Below are 21,680 nucleotides of genomic sequence, written 5' to 3' on the forward strand. Positions count from 1 at the left end.
TTACTGAGAATTACAATGTCCCTGATATCAAAATAAGATTTTGTAACATAGGCATTTTATTCATTTGAAAAGAAAACACTTCCTCTATCTGACGGGGCCAGTTCATTTGCCCTTGCTGGTATAAAGATGTTTGATGGAAAATCTTTTTTTAATATGTAAATTAATCAATCCTGGAAAAAACACCACATAAACCATTAGATAAAATATGCTACATTGCCCTTGAAAGCCACACAACTTCTGATGCACACTATGAACACGTTTCAGGCTGGTTTGACCAGTACTCTCCTTATAGTGTAGAAGGTACTATATTACTGTGAAAGGTATTAATAGCTGTTGAGTCCTCTGTAGTCTCTTCCCCTGTTTTGTAACAATTTGTGTCGATTAAAATATTGATTGAATCCAGTGAAATGAGTTGATGAATCTCTCTCACCTCACAGTTTGAACAGTATTATTTTAGTTTCCTTACAGCAACTTTAAAAGGCTTGTCCTATTTACCACCAGGGATGAACGTTACACCATACAGGTATTTGCAAACCAAACCCAAAATTCAGATGTTTAATTTCTCAGATGTCCTTGTTTAGCAAGATTATAAGATTTAGCAACAAAAGAATCCCCTGGGTGAGTTACTTCATACATGCTTAGGGCAAGGCTTCTGCAGCTGCAGCTGAATACTGGGCTAACCAGATCACTGGTCTGAGCTCAGAGCACAAAGCCTGTTACAGAACAGACTTCAAAAAAGACATGTAAGTTCTGGGTATTCAATTTCCATCCCTGCAGGTGAGAAGAACTGAAAACTTCAAACTGCACAGTTAAAACTGGGGAGCTTCAGAGCTCAGCCCTGAAACCCCTAGCTCTGTCCTTAGGAGTCCTGATGGAGACTTGGGTGTGCAAATGCCGATATATTTGCCATCATTTGAATGATGACTGAGCATCTCAAGCGTGAGAATACTGAATGAGGGGTAGGTTCACAGGTAACAGAAATCTGGGAATTGCCTCAGGGAAGCCACAGGGATTTGCACTACCTGCAGAGCAGGTGACAACTGCTAGCGACAAACGCACATTTCTGCGCGTGCAAGAGACTAAACTGTCTAACAGCTGCCATCCCAACCGATCCTTCAAGACTGCTAGGAGTTACGGTGTCCTTTCGCAGTGCAGCTAGCATGACGTGCACACCTCCCTCAGGTGAAAGTGCACTTTTCCAAAGGGCACTGAAAACAAATACAACAAGTGGTATTTTTAATTATGTTTCAATAGGCTGGTGCAGCTCTCCAACTCTGGAAAATACAGCACAAGTTCTATACTTTTTGGAAAACTGATTTTCACTAATATGATGTGAAAGCAGTACTAAGTGATATTAATATCCTTACTATTCTGTAAAATCAGAGTTCAAATACAGAATATATTATGTTAGCATACACATCTTTTTCTATTTTATCTACTTGTTTCAACATTAAAATTCTGAATTCTGTTTTACAGGACTTAGCTATTTTCATTCATCCCCATTGGCAACTGGATGTTTCAGTGGTTCTGATTATACTTTATGTGTGTAAACACAAGCTAAGAGCCCAAATTAAAAAAAAAAAAAGGCAATCTCCTCCTCTACAAATATAATTAGACATGTTCACTAATACTATCTGAAAACATACAAGTATAGCGAGACCTTGCCCACTTATTTTATGCTCTTGTTCTGTATTATTGTCTCTCTGTGTAGTGACACCCAGTAATATTGGCGCATGGCACCTTCTTTGAGACAGGTTGTCTTTTATAATCCAAGTTGCTGACAAAATGCCTGAAGTTGATTAATAAGATACAGGGTTCTTCTCTTGAGTTATGTCAGTGGATGTGTAACTCTAAGTATCAAACGAGATGTTTTACAAAAAAAAAAAAAAAGGCAAATGCTTTACATTAATCTTATAAAACTGTACATAATAAAAAGTCTACAACATGAAAATGGCCATTAAACTGTTGTAATAGTTATGAAATGTAGTAAATATAACAATTCTAATGTTTCTCATATTTATCATATTAATCACTGTATTCATACAGTTGTGTTTGTATATATATATATATATTCAATGGCACTGTAAACATAGTTGTTGGAAAACACACATTAGGTCTTAACCCATTAGAAGTTATCATAGTACTTTTTCATCCAAAAAGTTAAAATGCATCAATGTAGCACTGATCTAAAAAAAAGCCTTGTAATAAAATGCACATTTTGATATTTTCTAGGATAGAAGTCAAGATGAGACATAACAGAGAATGTTCTAGATTTCAGATTGTTTTACATTTATACCTATCATGATACAAAATGTTAAACATTAATTGTAATTAAATAATACACGGTTTCTGAAACAGATTCAATTCAGAGATGCACAATGCACACAGTCTAATTTGTGTTCAACAGGAATTCCCAGGAACTTACATCTCTGAGACCTATGTGGAAAATTGAAGTTAGCTTCTCTTTAACATCAGATAGGCAACGTAAGTAAGTTTGAACATTTTTTTTTTCTCCATGCAGAACCGCGTTCAACTGGATAAAACATTATTATGTTTATGTTTCCCACTGCTGGACATTCATCCAATAAACCTCGAGCATATGCTTAAGCATATGGTAATGGCATTTTTGGGGGCAGGGAAACTCACTCGCTATGTCCCTCAGTAAACCAAGTATTTCTAATTTTTTCCATGGTTAAGGCAACTATACTGATATATTAGGCACACCATATGGTTTTATGGTGCTTTCTACAACCTAAACAGTGAGAGTGAAAAGAAGCTTCAAACACGCTCTGATCTTCTCGACCACTTAGGAATTTCATCAAGCTGGTACAGAGTAAACATGGTTCATTACTGCAGATATAGGTTATTAGCTGTTCACTAGAGAAATAACGTGTGTATGGGCTTGAATTTGAAGACTAACCACTCATTTAATCAGAAAAAATAAAAATAAAAAACCCCCAAAATCAGCCAGTCAGATCATCCAGTGAACAAAACTGAGAAAAATGATAACACACGCATTTACAATTTCTGTGTTCTCAATTATTTCTACCCAATAACTTAAGCAACTCAGACCTTTGTCATCATTCCCTTTGTATCTTAGGCGGGCTTTGTCAAAGCCTGTCTTCAGACTTTGCAAGCGATGATGCTTCCTATCTGCCAATCCCAGCATGCCGTTTAATATTTTATTCTAACATATCACATAAGCTAGAGAGCCGTTAACTTTGCTTTCTGTTGGGTAAGGCTGCAGGTATAAATGACAGTGAACAGAAATGTTTGCACGGGGGCCGCAGCGCAATGCAGCTACAGCGGACAACGCCACAGGACTGCTAGTGCTGTTAAAACGCAAAGTGAGGAACTCAGGGCTGGACTGCTCCCCTTTCCAGTTACAGTGTGTTTAGAGGATGACTTGACAGTGCTTGTGGTGGTTGTGGTGTCAATCTTTTTCACAGTTGGTTTTGGTTCGTTCCTGCTTTCTGGATGGCTTTTCTTGTCCTTGAGTACATCTGAAAACATGAAAGTAAATGTGAGATTAATCACACATCTTTTAAGTAGTGGCTTTAAATTCTGTCTATCGCTGGAAAATATTCTACGCTCGTCTGAATAATTGAACTACGTATGGAGAGTGAGGGTGTTTTAGTTGCACCTAGCACCAGCTGCTTTGCTCAGCAGGTCTGCTCGGATTGACCTGCTCCACTTGTTAACGTAGACACAGCTGAAGCCAGATAACGTACATTCGCTGTTGTGTGCTTGGCCTCAGAACCTGGCTTTCTCTCGTGAAAACTGCCTTCTGTTTCACCTGCAACGGGACCAGCTCATACTTTAAGTCACAACGTTAGGATTGGCTGGTTTTGTAATATGCCCTAATGAAAGAGCAGTCAAGTTTGCTACAGGAGGAGACTGGAGAGCATGTTGACTTCACCTGAGAGTCAACTTCCTGCCTTCTTTTTGCTTTACCACTGCCTGAACTTTAAAGCAACACGTGACCCTTGATATGATGAGACAACCTGCCAAGACAGACTGCTAGCACAAGGGAATAAACAGGTGTCTCAGCCACCTTGTTCATCTACATGGGCAAGAAAAGTGGCTACAAAGAGAAAATCTTCATGTTTTGTTTCACTGTTTTTCCTAGCAGGTACAAAGATTTTTCTGTTTTTCTGTTTTGTTCTGAAAGAAGAATGGTGTGCAGCTTTTTTTTTTTTTTGTCCCTTCAAATGCGTTTTGGGACTTTTTTAATATAAAGGAATAGATTCATAAGGAAGTGAGAAAGTGAAAGTTCTTCTTGAAAAAATTTGGATTTTTAAAATGAGATAATGACTGATAAAGGTCTCCAATTACCTTGACATTGCCAAGCTATATGTATGTGTTACTGACATCATACTGTCCTTGCACCCTTTTATTGGCATTGGGGAAAAAAAAAAACATCATTTCATCTGATGATGGGATGGTGATTTTACAGTTAATCTGTAAAAGTACCCAAGTGTCTGGCAAAAAACAAACGCCTACCAGGAAGAATTTACAAATTAGCAGTAATTGTTCAAGTCCGAGCTTAAAGGATTTTTTCTGTGATATTAATGAATGCAATGCATATTTGCACAGAAGCAAAAAGCACAGATTTGTAATGCAGATTAAACAACTGTCCAACCTTAAAATAAAAACTCTGAATCACAGAAGCAAGTTCTTGGCAGAAAATGGAAAGATGGAAAATATTCCAGAAATGTAAATGCAATCTGAGATCATTGTCTGCATGTCAGTAGTTCTGAACAACCATCAATAAACTCACTTGATAATAAAAATGAGCTATTGTATTGCAAAAATACACATTGTTCTTTTGCCAGTATAAACTGTAAAAGAAATGCAATGAATTTGTCCTTCTTTATCATAATATCAATATTAATCCCAGAGGAACCCAGGACTCCTTGAACTGATTCAAGGTTGACTCTATGGAGAAGGGACGCTGGCTGCCAACGTGGACACTGAGAAAAGCCTCATGTGCCACCGCACTCCTACCGCACTCAAAAGTCACTATGGCAAAACGCAGATACCGTTCCTCTTCCGTTACAACTTGCAGTGGTGCTAACAGAAAGGAGGGGGGGAAAAGCAGGCTGTAAATGTTTAGAAGATATCAGTATTCTGAGGACACTTACAGAAAAATGGACAACCTTCACACTGTCATTACAGCAAATTAAGAATAAATCATGGAAATAGGTGCGTTCTGACACCGCCGGGACTCCTTTCCATCACTGTCATTCTCCTTTTTGACTGCGGTAAAGGCACTATTTCTCTGCTGCCTCTTATATCATCCCAGCCCGCTGACTTCAGCTCTCTGGGGCCAGCTGATTAAATTAAGACCTCAGTCAGGTAAATCTGTTCCTCTCTTTCACTTGGCCATGTCCAGTATTGTAACTTGATTGGCCTCTATAAATTGGGCAGACTAAAATGTATTAATTCATTTATTTTCTTAATATTGACTTAACCAAAAATATAAGGTAAGGCTTAATGCTATCAGAGAGGCTGTTGGTTTTTAAAAGCTTTGCTCTCAGTGACTGCTTAATGCAGTACATAACAAGCATTAAATAATCCATTAGAAAAGTCTGCCTTTATCCTTTCCAGGGGAAGGACTAAAATTTGAATTTTCTCTGTCTTTATAGCAGAGTATTTTCTGATGCTATTCATGGCCAATTCTAATTTGAGATTTAATTGTGCAAAATGGATACTTTATTTAAAAAGTTTTTTTTTTTTGGTCTTAAAAATAATTTAAAAACCAGGCCTAATCCAGTTCAAATTTTTTTCAATCCTGTATTTATTTTTTAAGCTACAAATTTCAGCATAACGATTTCATGCTTTATTCCGGTTTGCTGAGAGCTCTGGTTGCTTACTCACTCCAGGGTTTTGGCTGACAGACTCAGAGTTAAATGAGTTTTTCTCTTAAATCTTTTCCTCAGAGGCAGGGATGATTATGTTCAGTCTACTACTGACATTCAAAAGCCAAAAAATAGTGAGTGTGCTAAAAAATGTGTCAGTGTCAAGACTAGCACAGAAATGAAACTCTAGTCTCAACAAAGCAGACCCCAGACGTTCAAAACCCATGAATCAAGCCTCTGAATCATGACTTCCTAAAAACAAACAAACCCCGCAACTTTGGCCTGTTCTAGTATTTACCTTTTGGGTTTTCAGGCTTTATGGTTCTCAGTTAAAAGCTTTCTCCATTGCTAGAAATGTTCCTCCCATAATCATTCCTCTCCCTTTTGCAGAAAAGAGTAGACTTCAGCTAACCTTAGGCTGATACATATAACGACCTCTGGATGCTGGTATATGAATGTTATTCTATGCTGTTTATTATCTGGTGTGATATATTCATTATTCCAGTATACTCTTCTACTTCTATTGAAAAGAGCTGTGAAATTCTGTATAGCGATGGTGAAATAGCCACTGTAATAGCTACTGTGCTCCTCCCTTATCCAGGATCCCCCTGTGAATATTCAAGTCCTGCCAAAAGGGATACTTGGGGTGGAAAGGAGCTGACTGCCGATGCATTCATGGGGTACAGCCTTGGGGGACCCTTGCTAAGCACTAGGTTTGCCTCGGTCAGTGAAGCTGGCTCCCCTGGGCAAACCCTTCTGCCCCAGGTTTATTGCCAGTGCAAAGTGCAGTTCAGCTGGTCCGGAGGATTCAGTCCACTTCCTTAGCTGAACTTTCACTCCTGTTAACTGCTGTGCCAAATTCACATCTTGACAATATAAACAAAGCACATAACGAAAATTACTTGACCTCGATGTTTAGAGCATTTAGGATTTCTTCACCTCAGAGATCTAACCGCAGACTGCCACCCAGTAACGCGTGTGCCGCTCGGATGGCACTGAGCTTCTCATAAATACTTGCGTGGATCAATACCATCCTTCAGAGAGACTAGCTAGGGTAAATGGAGAGTCAAACCTGTCATTGCCACCTAATTTAGGGACAGGAAACCTCCCCTCTGGTGAGGGCTGAGCAAACCTTGTGAACGCTTTTGGTGTTGAGTCACACATTAAAGCATACCTTAATCTTAGATAACAACGGTACAGGAGAAAAGCAACGTGGTCACTATTTTTTAGGTTATTGTCAGGTTATCTGGCACAAATTCAAGCTATATTGGCATCCCAGCTGTTAGCTCACCCTCCCTAGCCTAAATGTTTCACAGTTTGCTACCCTGGTACTGGTAGGGACGAACAAAGATTGATTTTTTTCCTGGTGTATGTACATGTTATTGCTTTCTAATGAACATAATCGGCGAGGTCTACTTAAACATCTGCTGAGGCTTTCTATTGTCTCGCCAGGGGATGAACAAGCTAATTTGCTTGACACAAAAACCCCTTTCCAATTTTGCCCTTCTCTTGACCTGACTTGAGCTCAGTCCTTTCTCTGCAATGGCAAATGACCAGTGCGATAGTTTCTCCCTACAAAGACTTGCATGTGGTGATGAGCTCTCCTTATCTCCTGGCAGAACAAATGCACAATAATGCTGGCAGAGAAGAAGGGCAAATGCAAAGGCTCCCCAGATAGGCTACCACTGGTGCCAATGGTGATCCACCATGGATTGTCACATCAGACAACTGTACCAGCCCTGTGAGGGGATTTTGAGTAAAAATAAAATAGAGAGATTTGCCTGACTAGTCCTATAAATTTTAATTACATGGGCCTAGTTTCTAGTGGAGTGGGGCGCTGACACCGAATTCATGATCAAACCCACAACAGAGCAGAGATTTTTAACAAGTTTCCAAGGGTTTTACACCATGAGCTTCCAGGGAGAACTTTTAACCCAGGCATTCTTGGGGTGACTGGTTATTTCTACTTTCTGGCATGGATTATACGAACCTGTCCGTTTCTCCCTGACCTTTCATGCAAACACTGTTTCGAATTGCCAAAATTTCAGCATCTATGCTAGTAAATTAATGGCTTGGTCTTAATGCCTCACCATGGTTGTACTGACAGTCAGGTAATGTAGATCTAAAGTGAATTGATCAGTACCTGCATTTACCCTCCATGTTGCAGCTCAGCTGCTTGATAAGTTTCACTTTAGTCATAGGCTTGGTTTTGGCTGACAGCCTTGTGAGAAAATTAAGGCAAGGTGCAACTTGGTAGAACAGGCTCTTAAATTACAGTAGATGCCGCAGTGTTATTATTAGCTTTTTATCACCTCTGGTAGCAAAAGGTGAAATTACTTTTGCATATTCAAAGGAAGGAGCTCTGAAACTGCAAAACAATGCTGTTGCCATGAAATGTACTAACCATTTCCAAATAATCTATTATGCTGACATTGAGACCCGCGCTAATTATCTCCAGTTATAGCTGCAGCAGGCAAGTAGAAATAGGAATGCTGGGGAAACAGGAACGTGAGAACTCTCAACATGTGACGAATGTGTGATGCAATTCTCAAAATTGTGGTGTCTGTTATTGTCCGCTATACCATATTTATTAGTCAGAAAAAGGCAGGTTTAATATAATCCTCCTGGAGCTCCCACAAGGAGGGAGTTATTAAAATCTCTGCAGCCTCCCACATACATGATGTTCTGCCCCTTTCTGTTTCAGTCTGAGAATATGGTTTCCATATAATCCTATTCCTCTCTGGAAACTTGACCTAAGGATGCAAGAACCTTTAACTAGAAAAAGGAAGAACTACAGAAGTTGCAACCACACAGTTCACTTCCCTCACATAACCAGTGAGTTCAATTAGGTTTAGGCCAGCCTCTCCAGAAGACCTGCAGAACAAGATTATAGGGGTTAACTGATTTGTTCCGTTTTGGACAATGGTTCTGCGATCAGTTAGGATCATCCTGATTGACTGTCTTTTTAAGAAGTGTGTGGCTCAAAGAGAAGTTGGCCTTGGGAGGACAGCCATAGACTGGGACTCAGATTATCTATGTCCAATTTCTGATGGTACAATAAACTCGGAGTGATCTTTGGCAGATCCATTCCTCTCTGTAAGACAGCGAGAGAACTACGTTATCTCTTGCATACTTTGTGAATTCTGAATGTAAATTCTTCAGGGTCAGAACCACAGTCAATCACCACAAGAAATAACTTTGGCCAGAACTTTTAGGAACTACTGTTTTAAAAAAAGTCAAATGCAACAAAGAAAAGAATACAATTAAGAAAAGTCAGCAACAACAGCAAGACAATTTGAGAGTTCAGGTGCCTGGAAGCCATACTTGTATTAAATAGCAACTCTTTCCCCCATTCCGCAAAAATCTGTGCTCTAAATACCTTAAAAAAAATTGAATAACACACAGTATCTGAGATGTATTGATGTAAGAAAACCTGTCACTGTATTTGTTTAGCTTTTGATATACAGCTGCCATAGAAAATCATGCAAGGTTTGCATGAGCCACTATAAAATTCTATTAGTTTTGCGGGCTAAAAAGTAAACCCACAGGTATAACTGCCTCAGCCTCTGCAACGGTAAATGTCAAGATAGAACAATTTGTCCTTTCCCTGGGAAGAAATAATCTAACCTAACAAAGCTTGTGTGATTCAGCAATAGTTCCATTAATCAGTCAGTCACCCACAAGAAAAGGTTTCATCATTTTGTTTATATTAATACAGGACCTATTCAAATGCAGACAAGCTGAAAGTGTAGGCTCCAAACATGCGAAACATCTTTTACATTTCCTGGAAACATCTGTTTTTAGTCTAGTCCTAGGCACATGTTTGTGGTTGCATGTTCAAGCTTGTTTAGTTTGCCAGATACCTCGTACATACTGCTGCACAGCTGACATGATATCCTGAAACACAGCATGGAAGTATCTGTAAAACATGACGTTCCCAGTAAATCTGTTGAACTTTTGTTGTAACTTTCTTGTAATGAAAGAAACGACTAAAAAGCTCTGTGACAGCCTTCTGCCATCACTGTATGGTGCAATTAATTAGTTAAGTTTAGAAATTCTGTACATGCTTCACTGGTAATATCCAGAAGACTGAGAGCGATCCTGATACCGCATGCCCCGCATGCTCAAAACTCCTATTAAACTTAATGGGAGTTTGGGGGGATGCAAGGAATGCAGGATTGACCTTTATGGTTAAAGATGAATGTGTGCTCTAGACTTCAAAGATTAGGTGCCCCTGCCAGTCTGGAGCGTGCAAGTGTTCAGCACGCCAAGTGCCAAAGGCATCTGCTAAGTATCACGCCACAGCTCAAAGCTGTAATTAAGAAAAATAAAAACTGGCTCAAGGAAGAAAAATATTAGTAATAATTGAAAATGCTTTGGCAGTTGCTTTTGTCCTGATGATCTCATTAGTTTTGGTTACAGAAACAGTTCTCACACTGGCTGACGTGGGGCATGCTTTGTTTGTGTTCACATTCTACCCACATCTTTCCCAGTTAACTTTTATTGCTCGATACAAAGGTCAAATTGAAGGCTTAATTAAATTGTATATGGGGAAACTATAAACTTATTTTGGATGGGAGTACAAAAACATTTAAAGCCATCCCAACTCCTCTCCCCCAGACACTCCTTATTCTCTTGAGAAAAAAAAAAAAAAGCACATGTTGTTGGCACTCTTTCCCTTAAGGGGAAACTATACCTTTTTTGCTTTAAAATTTACTTGTTAGAAATTTCCAGCCTTTTTATAAACTGCTAATTGTATTTGCAATTGGCATTTGTAAATAGGATTTTAATTTAGCTCTGCAGCTCTGAATAAAGCTCCATTTTATTAAAAAAACAGGATATGATGTCAGGCTGGCGTTAAAGTTCAACTTAAAGCAAGGATTTGAACTTCCTCTGCTTAAGAAAGGCCATACCTCCAAAACAAATACAATTACCCACCTGCTTGAAGTTTAGCATATGCCTGAATTCTCTCAGCCCTGAGGCCTAAAACTGACAAGCATCTTCTCTCTCCACTAAAAAACATTACCGGACACGTAAGCGCCATTTAAGGTTTTTCCATGTCATAAGAGGAGAAAAGAGTCACGTAGCTCGACAGGTCAGGTTTGAATCTGCTACAACCTGTGCGCCAGCGACACTGATCCACTAAAAAATTCATGTTTGTATGTACAAACATAGTTGCCTGAGTCAAACATTTTTGCACCACTGACGTTCTCAAAACTCCTGTTCAGATCTTCTGAAGAACTCCTGTTCAGGGGCAGAATTCTCTAGATGCTTCAGTTTCCATCACCAAAAACCCTACAAAGTTTACATTTCTACTCAGCTCTGCAGTCCTTGCAGCACCCTGAAGAAGGTGGAGGAAGGCCAGCAGGAGTCCTACGCTGCTGCTAGACATTGTCGGGAGGCTTGCTGGATCCTGAACACCGAAATGTAAGGAAGAGAGCAGACAGACATCTCTCAGCTAGGGCTGTAGCTAAAATGCTCACCTATGACAGAAGAGGCCAAGATTCAAATCCTTCCCTGGGATGATGTCGAAGGTGTGTCTGAGCCCAGGTCTCCCACGCCTCGCAGGACTGCCCTATCCAGGTAGACAGAGATGGATCTCTCTCAGACTGAGGCAGGGTCTGCAGTGTTGCTATGCTCTCTAAGTACCTGGATCTGCAGTTCTTACGCAGGCGAAGCGATTTGTACAAAGCCGGTCACCTTTGTGGGGTGGGTGGAAGGGCTAAGCCAGCTAAGAACAAGTCCAGGGGCTCGCAGGCTAGCTGGAGGGGCTTTGGAGCTCACTTCTCGTACAGAGAAGGACGATTCATTGCAAGCTCCCGTGCCAGGCGAGATCAAATGCACAGCCCTGCAGAGGGCCTAGGTGCAGAGCAGGCTAATTTTTCCACGGTAATAATAGTTTTTAAAGAGATTAGGTTCCATCTACCTTTAGAGTAAATTGGACCACAAAACACCAGAAAGAACTACTCAGATTAAGTAACAAGGAGTTAACAAAAAAAGAAGAGGCAGTAGAAATTGCTTTGTGTCACTTAGCGAGGTCTCTCCCGGACTCCACAAGGAGACCACGGTCAAGGGCAAGAAGGCAGACTGCTATCTGCTTGGAAGGCCACACTCTCAAATTTTAGGATAAGCAGATGTCTTATCTGAAAGGAATGGCAGGAGAAAATACACTACAGAAGAGTTCCCCTCCCACCAGAGACTCAGGGCAGAGCCCTTTTAGCTCACAGCTCCCTTTTTGAGGTGGGGCAGATTCAAGACAGGCATTTTAAGCAGCCTAAATCCCCGAATATAATGACTGCAAACAAGGCATCAATTTCCAGCATGCAGGCACAGAAAAACAATCAAATACATTTCTAAAAGACATCTGAAAGGCTCTTTCCACCCTGCAAACACGCTGTTCTCATCATTCCCCACTCTTTAAAAGCCAATCAAGCTCTACTGGTTATTCCCATTACTCCCTGAGAAACTTGGGCAGAAATGATTCCTGCTGCAAGATTTTGAAGTCACCAGATCCTTATTTCCTTCATAGTAATGCTGGCAGCAATAAGAATTTAAAATGTTTCCTGTACTTCTGCTATTTCTTTAGCACAAATAGAACTTTACATTAAAAATCTTTTGAAGAGGTTCTAATATGATACAATCATAACTGATGTTTAATTATAGATTAAACACTGAAATCGCATCAATCCACATATCATCTGATTTCTTTTAACACAGGCGACAAAAAAAGATTAGCTATAACGTCAAAGGATAGTTCTGACCTTTAGATAAATCAGCAGAAAACATTTGTTTATTGAACCCTTCTAGTATTTCATTTCAGTTAGGACCAAAATCAAAGGAAATGATGGCAAGATATTATCCTGGATTCATCATTTTAGACTTACTATCAAGAGCAGGACAGGGAAAACATCACAGCATTAGACTTGCCTCAGCTCTGGTGGGGAAAGTTTAAATTAGTCTTTTCTCCTGCTCTAGTCTGGCAAATATTCAGCATGCATATCCTCTGTTTCACACTGCGAGGCTTATCCGGCCAACCAGAACCCCACCTCTATCATAGCTAACAGTTATTGACGGAGAGGATGATTAGAGTCATCACTCTACTGAATATCTGTAGCAAGAAGAACATGTCACATGTAAAAATACCAAAAGCTTAAAAGCATTATCTTATTAATAGCATGCAGTGAAACTGATGAACCCTTATCACATTCAGCAGGATGAAGAATACCCAAATCAACACAAATGTAAAAGAGACAAACATCCGAGGGTAAAAAATAAACTTTTCTAATAAAATGCCTTATGAGAAATCAAGCACAATCTATTAGCATATACACAAGACTATGCTCAGTCAGTGTTCAGGCTGTGCAGCAAATTAAGGGAAGGAAATGCATGTTCAGAGGAGGCAATGATTACATTCCCTAATTCCATTCGGGGTGGGAGGAATCAGTCTTTCCAGTTTTCATGGGAGATATCCACCCCAAAAGCACAAGGTCTGAATTTAGCTAACTCTGAGGTATATGACAGACTGAGGGCTATGAATCTTTCCTCTCTTTCAGAGCAACCACATTGCTAAACTTTACATCAGTCAGCAGTGACAAAGTGGAGACCACTTGCTTCTTCCACGTAGCCATTTGGAAAAATCATTTTTGGCCATAAATCCTCACATCCAATAGCCACCCCTTGAGGTATTAACTCCATTTTGAGAGTGATGAAAAAAATCCTTTGGAGAGTGATGAATATTGCATTGAGACTCAAGGACCAGCTTCTCTCTGTGTTGGTGTGCTCAGGCGTGACTGCACAGCTGGGACTAGTGATAAAAACCAGCACGGTGCCCAAAGCTCTTCTCCCCGCACCTGCAGCACCTCTCCAGTGGATCGTGCCCAGGGCTGAGGATGGTGATGAGAAAATGTATTAGTTTTTAAGTAGGAAAAAGTTGGAGAGCATGAAAGCAGCAGGGTCTTTGCTGCAAGCGAGTGGAGAGCAGCAGGAGACTCCAAATCAGGAAATCAAATGAACTGTCCTACCTAGGTCAGCTAAGGCTCTAAATAGAATAAACACAGAAAAGACCATCTCTGCTTGTTTCTATGCACAGAACCAGCACGAATATATGCAGAGCGCTCTGTTAGGTAACTGAGTATGTGGCTTGATTTGTGTGTGCTTCCATCCAGCTACAGAAGCTTTGACAGGCACTCAGTCTTCTCTTTGAGATTTATCAGTTATTGCCAATTTCTTTCTGTCATAAGAACTCTGGTAAAGGGAAAAATCTGCTGGAAGTTCATGACAGCTGACACCATGTGCTGCAATGGATCTTCTGGCACTGCTGCAGTCTATTATGCAAATATGCATCAGTGGACTTTGTAAAACATAAATTATGTAAATGCCCGTTTAGAGACTCTTCAAAATGCAGATTACTCACCTGATGTTTGGAGACAATTAACATCTCTGATGTGAACCTGCACTCAGGGACTGCAATGCTACAGCCTATGGATGTCAAGGCCTAGCAAACCTTATTCTGCATGAATATTCAATCTTGAAATGATAGACTTTTGCTCTAAAAGTCGATTGTGTCATGATCTACTTAAGTGACATATCATTGACACCACAGGTTGCAAGAGACCCTTCAATTTCCTATTGTAGCAGTTCTACAAAGGACCTGATCCGGAATTCAGACATGCGCTTGTTCATTTGGGATTATGAAGATTTTTTTTTAATTAAGATTCCATTTTTTAATTAATACGTGCCAAACATAACGCGTGTGTGTGGAGGTGGGAACAGAGAATTAAAGGCAGAATTGCTAAAGGAAGAAAAGTGTTAGGGTTGTTAGACAGGGTTGTTAGACGACACAGGATAGGGGAACTGAAGAGAGGAAGAAGAGAAATTCATTATATACCTCAAATACTGGAACTGGGACGTAGAACATGACAGCTTTTTATCCAGTTCAGATCCCATATTCTGCTATCTAGAACAGGGCTTCCTATTTTTTGAGCGGATTTGGAAAATACATTGTTCTCCTCACAAACGAAATGCAAGAGACTATTGTCTGTGATGAGTAATATATGCCAAAGGATAATCAGTCCCCAGAAAAAGAATATCCTGAAATTCAAGGTAGAGAACATGTCAGGAAAGCTACCCACACTCATATTCATTGTCAGTGCTATGCAGAGGGTGAGAAACACTTAGAAAACATCCCATAACTTTATCACTACTAGACTGCAACATAAGGGATGAGGTAGGAAGGATAGAGAATCTGATGAGAAAGTCAAGACACAACAAGGTTCTAGGAGAGATGACTTGCTTTTGTGCTGGGTCTTAATGAAACATATGACTAGTAATACAGATGTGGAAGCTGGGGACAAATAGTATGTTAGGAATTATTTTGCAATTATTTAATAATATGGAAAACAAAGTAGTTCTTTAGTTAGTTCATTAAGGTTTAGAGCTTTGCCTAATAATGGCTGAAGAAACAACTCAGTGTTTCTTGTAGGCCATTTAGCTGTCGATTTACCATTTCTCCATCAGAAGCATGATAATCCCCTTGCCTTCGCCACAAAGATGCAGCCTTGCCACTACTTATAAGACATAGCTCTAGACTGAATGAAGCTTTAGTACAACAGGTTGGCCATCCTTGCTTTTTATGGCCTTTGTTAGTTGTTCCTAAGCCTAGACTTGAGTTTATCCTGCCACATGACTGAAGACAGCTGCCTCATTCTGTCTGCCATTGTGGGGGCAAGGGTTTGAGTCCCAGTTCTACAGATCTGCAGTGCTTTTCCTGGCCCTGGGTAAGACTTGAATCAAAGCCAAAGCATAAGCAGCGTAGACAGACAGGACTTTCAGCTTGACTATGAGTTCAGGCTGCAAGCTTGACACGACAGCCATAGGTCGATTCCTGAGAGCACTCAGCACCCATAGGGAAGGCTGAGCTCCCACTCAGGCATTGGATCAAGCAGTTAGTTTTTTCAGAACATCCTACTGAGAACAATCTGGGATGCGTAGTGTCATCTCTGGCTTCTAAGATCTTATAAAAATCTAATCCAAAGCAGTACCATGCTTTGCTAGAAAAGAAAACATCATGGAATATCTGCCTTTGTAAAGAACGTGGAGAAACTGGGTTTTCAGGAGGAGTGAATTCAGCATCTGTTGAACTTCATTAGATTCTTGCTTAAGATGAATTGAGATAGGTGAAATTAACCTTTATACCTCTACAGGGCTCTTCCTATTTGAAGCAACTGAATCAAAGCAGCATACCGAGGGCATCTTTCTACTTTTTAACTCCAAAGAACATTTATTCAGAGATAGCATGTGAGGATCACATAACTGGAGCCAACTGATGGAGAAAGGGCTGCATACTGAGTTAGCTGGGAAAAAAAAGACATAATTTAAGGATGCATTAGAGATCTGAAGCAAAATTCATAAAGATTGGTATGTTATAAAGGAGAGGCAACAGTTTCCTAGATTGGCAGAGACAGAGCAGGGCAAACAGAAGAAACTGAACTGGCTTCACGGTATTCCCTGTGCAAGGAACCAATTGCTATAAAAAGACAAGGAACTCCGAAGACAATTTGCAACCACTCCTCTGATTTCTTTGCTGGGTCTCCAGGATACGGACAATAATTTATGTAGATTTACAGTACCTAAGCATAATGGCGTTACGATCGTGATTGAGGCATTCATGCATTACTGTCAAATCAATAGTTACAGTGAATCAAGCACGAGAAGTTGGATACCTTGATAATTAAAGGAAAGCAAAGTAGTACAGTGGACAACTTAGACTGAACTGAAACCCAGCATTTACTGGAATCTAGAACAGAGTTACCAGCCATTCAGTAAGGTTGGAATCAAACCTTAAATCAGAAGCTTCATAAATTAATAGCCATATAGTTACAAATTTAGATTGTAAACATTCAAAATAGTTATAAGAGAAGGACTTCAATTTCAGCGAATCACCTTCAACTAACATGTACTGTGATATGCGCTGAGTAACACCTCTCTATCACTGACTTGGTACACTCAAGCAATGCAAGCTAATGAAATCTTCAAAGCTTTAAGGAAGTCAAGACAGGCTGTTGCAACAGGAAATGTAAATACTGACTCCTCTGATATGGCACCGAGCCATAAGAATCTGTAAGTTTTGACACGGCTATTCCATAACGCAGAAGATACTGCGAGGCGAGAACCGGCAACGCTCTTATTTCTAGCTGTGACTTTGGAGGAAGAAAGGCAGAAGGGAGGTCGACGATCTCACATCTGTTTGTCTACAACAAATTGTTGCTTCTCACGGAATATAAGGAGAAAGTTTAGTTCTCCCATTAAGAGTAAATTAAAAACAAAAAAGGGCTGTGGAATGACAGAGGTTTCCAATGCAACTATGAAGAATTCAGGTAGAATACCAAGGCACAGAAGTCCTGTTTTATATGGACTATTATAGTATCTTCCCTTAAGAAAAAAAAAAAAAAAGTCCCTTGGATGGGGACTGATGCTCATTCTCTTTTTCCCCACCACATTTTCTCATAATGGAAGCTGGTGGAAAAGAAGGAAATTGATAACCTAATAAATTATAAGCCTTACACCATGGTGTCTTTGAATTTGAAACGGGAGACGTGCCTGAAGCCTGCCTGGGACTTTATTACTAACCGGTTACGCATGGATGGTTTTTGGTAATGGGCCTTGCTTAAAACTGACAGTGTGGCCGACAAACAGCAAGCAGCCCTATGCGGCTGTTTCCAGTCAGTGAATCAGCACGCGGCAGAGCATACGCAGGTAGGAATAGGTGGCAGGAGGCTGCAGCAAGCTTGGCCAGGAGCTCCCAGTTGAGCCAAAGGCAAGGTATGGAGGAGGAAATAGGGTTGGCTGCCCTAGAGGAGCACCACCCCGGTACGCAGCAGCAGACCTCAGACAGCAAACCTCTGCAGGCCTTGAAACCAGCAAGGACGTGAAGAGCCACAGGAAGGGCCCATGGGCATCAAAAGGGAGAGTAAGGAAAACACGAGCCCACAGCTGAATGAGAGAGGGTGACAAAGGACACAGAAAAGGCTAAAAGGCATTAGAAGCCTTCTTTGTCGTGGCTTTACTACCTAGACCCTCTCCCAGGCCTCCCAGTTTCCTGTGGCAGGGTCCTGTGGGAGTGACACAGTGATGGCAGAGAAAAGTCAAGTCAGGGAGCAGGTGCTGGTGCTAGGATGAGGACCAGTATTAGGGCTGTGTAGGCAGCTCAGGAAAATTGTAGCATCTTCATTGCTGAAGGCTCTGAAAAAATCAGGCTAGACACATAGGAACAGTTTCAGTAGAGCAGATTCTGTCTTGAAGCACAGCAATACATTAGATAAGCTTCTTGATCTCTGTTTCCAGTCTTCCTATGACTCCATTCATTTTGATGAATCTATTCCATATGAAAAGTAAATTAACTATTCAATCAGTTTGTGACTAAATTTGAAACCATCTATAAAAACTGAGGGTGAACATCTTGTAAAAGGAATATATATTGGCAGCCATTGCTGACGAAGTACTATCAATAGGCATTAAAGCTGCAAATGGCAAGGTGTTGGCAAAGCGAGAATTGCTGCAGAAAGTAAAAAGCCAATCTGTACGATGAACAGAGTATACATAAAGTAGAGCAAATTACCAGACACACAGACATGAGAGTACAGAGGCATGGAAGCTGATTAAGAAGTCCTTGTGATGAAATCTTGAAGGCTGGCCAGTTCCTTCTCATTTTCTGGCATCCATTCCAGCCGCTCAGCTAGTGAAAAGAGCACTGTCTGTGATGTGAGAGCACACGTGGTCATGTATTATATGGAGCTGATGGAGGAGGAATACCACTGCAAATGGAGCTGCCATCCCTCTTTCAGAGCAATCCTGCTTTTAATAGCCTCGGTAATCTTGGATAAATGCCAAAGAGTGAGACTTGAAAGGCCCAGCTCCCGCATTCCTCAGCGAGGAGTAAGCTGGGCGTGCGGCTGGTGGACTGTGTACCACTGGCACCTCGAGTCAGTGACATTTGGAGTCTCTGCTGTTGTGGTTTTGCTTTCTGAACATCATATCCTGTACATTTGTATCCTGAGAGAGATGCGACGGCCTTAAGACCTCACAAGACCGTGGACTGCTACTTCTTGCACAAACCCAGAGGCCTGATTTTTATTTTTCTCTTCCTGGGTCTTCTCAAGGCATTCCTTTTCCCATTTCTTTCTAATTAATTACAATGGAACCTTATCCTTTAATCCTCTAACTGGAGAATAACCAAATGACTTTCAGAACACAATACACTTCACGGATCTGTATTAATTCAAGTGGTAGAAGCCTGCAGCAGCTAAGTACCCTCAGGTTTTATTTCTCTTTTGAAGAGGAAAATATGATTCATTTAAGCTTTGTATCCAATACAGGTAATAGTGGCTTGTGTTAGTGAAAAATTAATCATTACTGGACTGAATTTGGTATAACTGAGAGCTGAGCTTGGCTTAAAGTCAAAAAAAGGGACTAATTTAGGTCAGAGTTTGTGGTGGGAGATTATTCTGTGCTTTACTTGCTATCCAGGAACATTTCAAGACTTAGAAAAAACCACAAACATGCCTAGAAGCCTGATTTACACAGCCATTTGAAAAATCACTGGCGCTTTAATTCTTCCCCTTTATGAGACAGTCTGCTTTAAATAAAAACAAGAGTATGCAGAGGTAGCCTTTTAAAAATTCACTACTATCATTTTGTGTACATATTGAAAAGGAAAGCTCTCCCTCCCGCAAAAAAAAAAAAAAAATTATAGACATGGCTGCTTTAACTGGGCATTCTGGTGCTGCAGCAGTGGAAATAATAAAGCACGCATAGGTTTTAGATCATTTAGCTTTCTTCAGCTTACTTTCTTCACTGGTCTAAAGCAGAAATAATAGAAAAGGGAGAAGTGCAAACATCAGCCAAATGCTTTTCTAGGGGATTGTCTAAGTCAGTCATCTTGTTTTCAGATAAAATGAGCATCTGTAACTCCCACTAAAATCAAGACCTGGAAATGCATCTCAAAGCAAATCCAAGTGCGGTTGCTGATTCTGGAGCAGGGCTATTCATCATTCCCTACGGTGCACTGGCAAAGCAAGGGAGCAGCTACACTGTGTCCAGAGAGGTTTTCATGTGGTTTTCTGGCATACCTTCAAACAAGGCACTCTTCAGCAAGCCGATACGGAGATGACAGAACATAATTTGTTTTGGAAATATCAGTATCTGGGACAGCTTTTCTTAGGTGCATCCTAAGGAGAAACCGTGCTCCCCTCAACATGCGCTCATCACTGTAGCTGCCTGAGTATCAAGAAACGGATGGGGATTCAAGAGGATCCCTCACAACTACAGCCGCGAATGGCAACGTTTTTGCGCTTTGTGCGTGGTGTTGAAAAGAAAGGGAGGTTGTCGAGGTCAGCAGGGGAAGGGATGGGAGGGTAGCAAAAGCTGCTTTCTGCCCTTTCCCAGTATCACTTGTATCTTGGTCTAGAATAGCATAACATACCGACTGTAATTTCTCTTTAAAAACACGTTTGGCTCTTGAAACGGAAAGCACACTGCATATGCAGCCATGGGGCCCTTTTCCATTTCTTCCTACTATACTGTAGCTGTTTATATCCACAATCCTGGTAAAGCACTGCTTACCAATGTAAGCACAAAGAGAATTGTGTCTGGCCCTGCAGAGCTCTGCACGACTACGTTAAGTTCAAGGCACTGTTGAAGCAGGTCCAAGTAATTTTTCCCTCACTTCAACCATTAAATGTTTCCCTCTGGTTTGGATACCAAGAAACACAGGGGAAACCACACCTTCAGTGCTGGTTATGCACACAGTTCAGCGTACTGCTGAATTCCAGCTGGATAGAGGACCAGGAAAACATATCGCAGCACAAGCAGAGGAATAGAAAATCTGCAGATAGAGTAGTAGCTACATAAACATTTGCAGAGATAAAACACTTTTGACTCAGATATTACCGTGCCCTTATTATAGCCTTTAAACCAAGACAATTTAAAAAAAAAAAAAAAGCTCTGAAGCTATTGTTATTACATAATTTCTAAAAGACCTGCCTGTAAAATGACTGAAACATGAATGCAACAAAACCCGAAAAAGCCCCAGCCTCCCCTCCCCAAAATACCCCATCCTTTAAATCCTGGAATTCTTTAGTGACTAAAAGTCATACTTCAGCTGAATTCCCAGTGTTTGGATAAAATTTATGGTACGGCAGCCAAGTAATTTATACTCTTATTTGGAATGAGCTTTCTAAATTCTGCTTCACTATGGATGCCAATTTCTATGCTATATTCTATCATTTGCCAGTGAAAGCTTTTCTTTAGAGTTAAGACATTCAGATGAATCACATTTTCATTGCATCTTTTTTACAAGAAAGGTTTCCTTGTCTCCGTAATTCCCACTCCCCACCCTCCAATTTCTGTTGCTTTCACTGTACAGAGCTAGACTGTGATATTTATTCCTTTACTTAACAATGAATAGTACAACATCTCACTGAAAGCCCTTCAGAAATCAATGAGACATTTTATGGAGTATGGTACTAGTCACTCTGAGCAGGAGTGTTTCAGTCTGGCTTGAAGAAAGATCCAAGATGACATAGGTTGAACTGAACACAGTTACTCACCACTATAACACATGTGTTAAGAGAAAAGACCTGGGCAGACGGGAAACCATTTCAGTAGCTACCAAATATTTTGACCCCCCACAGCAGGTATCTGAGGGATCCTGGAAGTTCCCCAATCAAAGTATTATCGTCTTCACGCTAAACCCACAGAAATCAATGGAAGAAGTAACTTTTTACATTTCTAAAAACTCTTGCATTCCAAGTTTCTAACGGA

The 21,680-nt window shown here is 40.5% G+C and overlaps 1 protein-coding gene across 1 annotated transcript in view; it reads right to left on the reverse strand.

The window, feature by feature from the left end:
* Positions 1-1,951: 1,951 nt before the first annotated feature.
* Positions 1,952-21,680, reverse strand: part of LOC104143560 (glypican-5) — a 397,244-nt gene continuing 377,515 nt past the window's right edge. Inside the window, exon 9 of the mRNA XM_009674126.2 lies at positions 1,952-3,503. Coding sequence (XP_009672421.2) covers positions 3,301-3,503 — 203 coding nt within the window. The 3' untranslated portion in view covers positions 1,952-3,300. The remainder of the gene's footprint in view (positions 3,504-21,680) is intronic.

The sequence above is a fragment of the Struthio camelus genome, chromosome 9 (genome assembly GCF_040807025.1).
Source record: "Struthio camelus isolate bStrCam1 chromosome 9, bStrCam1.hap1, whole genome shotgun sequence".
NCBI classification, from domain to species: domain Eukaryota; kingdom Metazoa; phylum Chordata; class Aves; order Struthioniformes; family Struthionidae; genus Struthio; species Struthio camelus.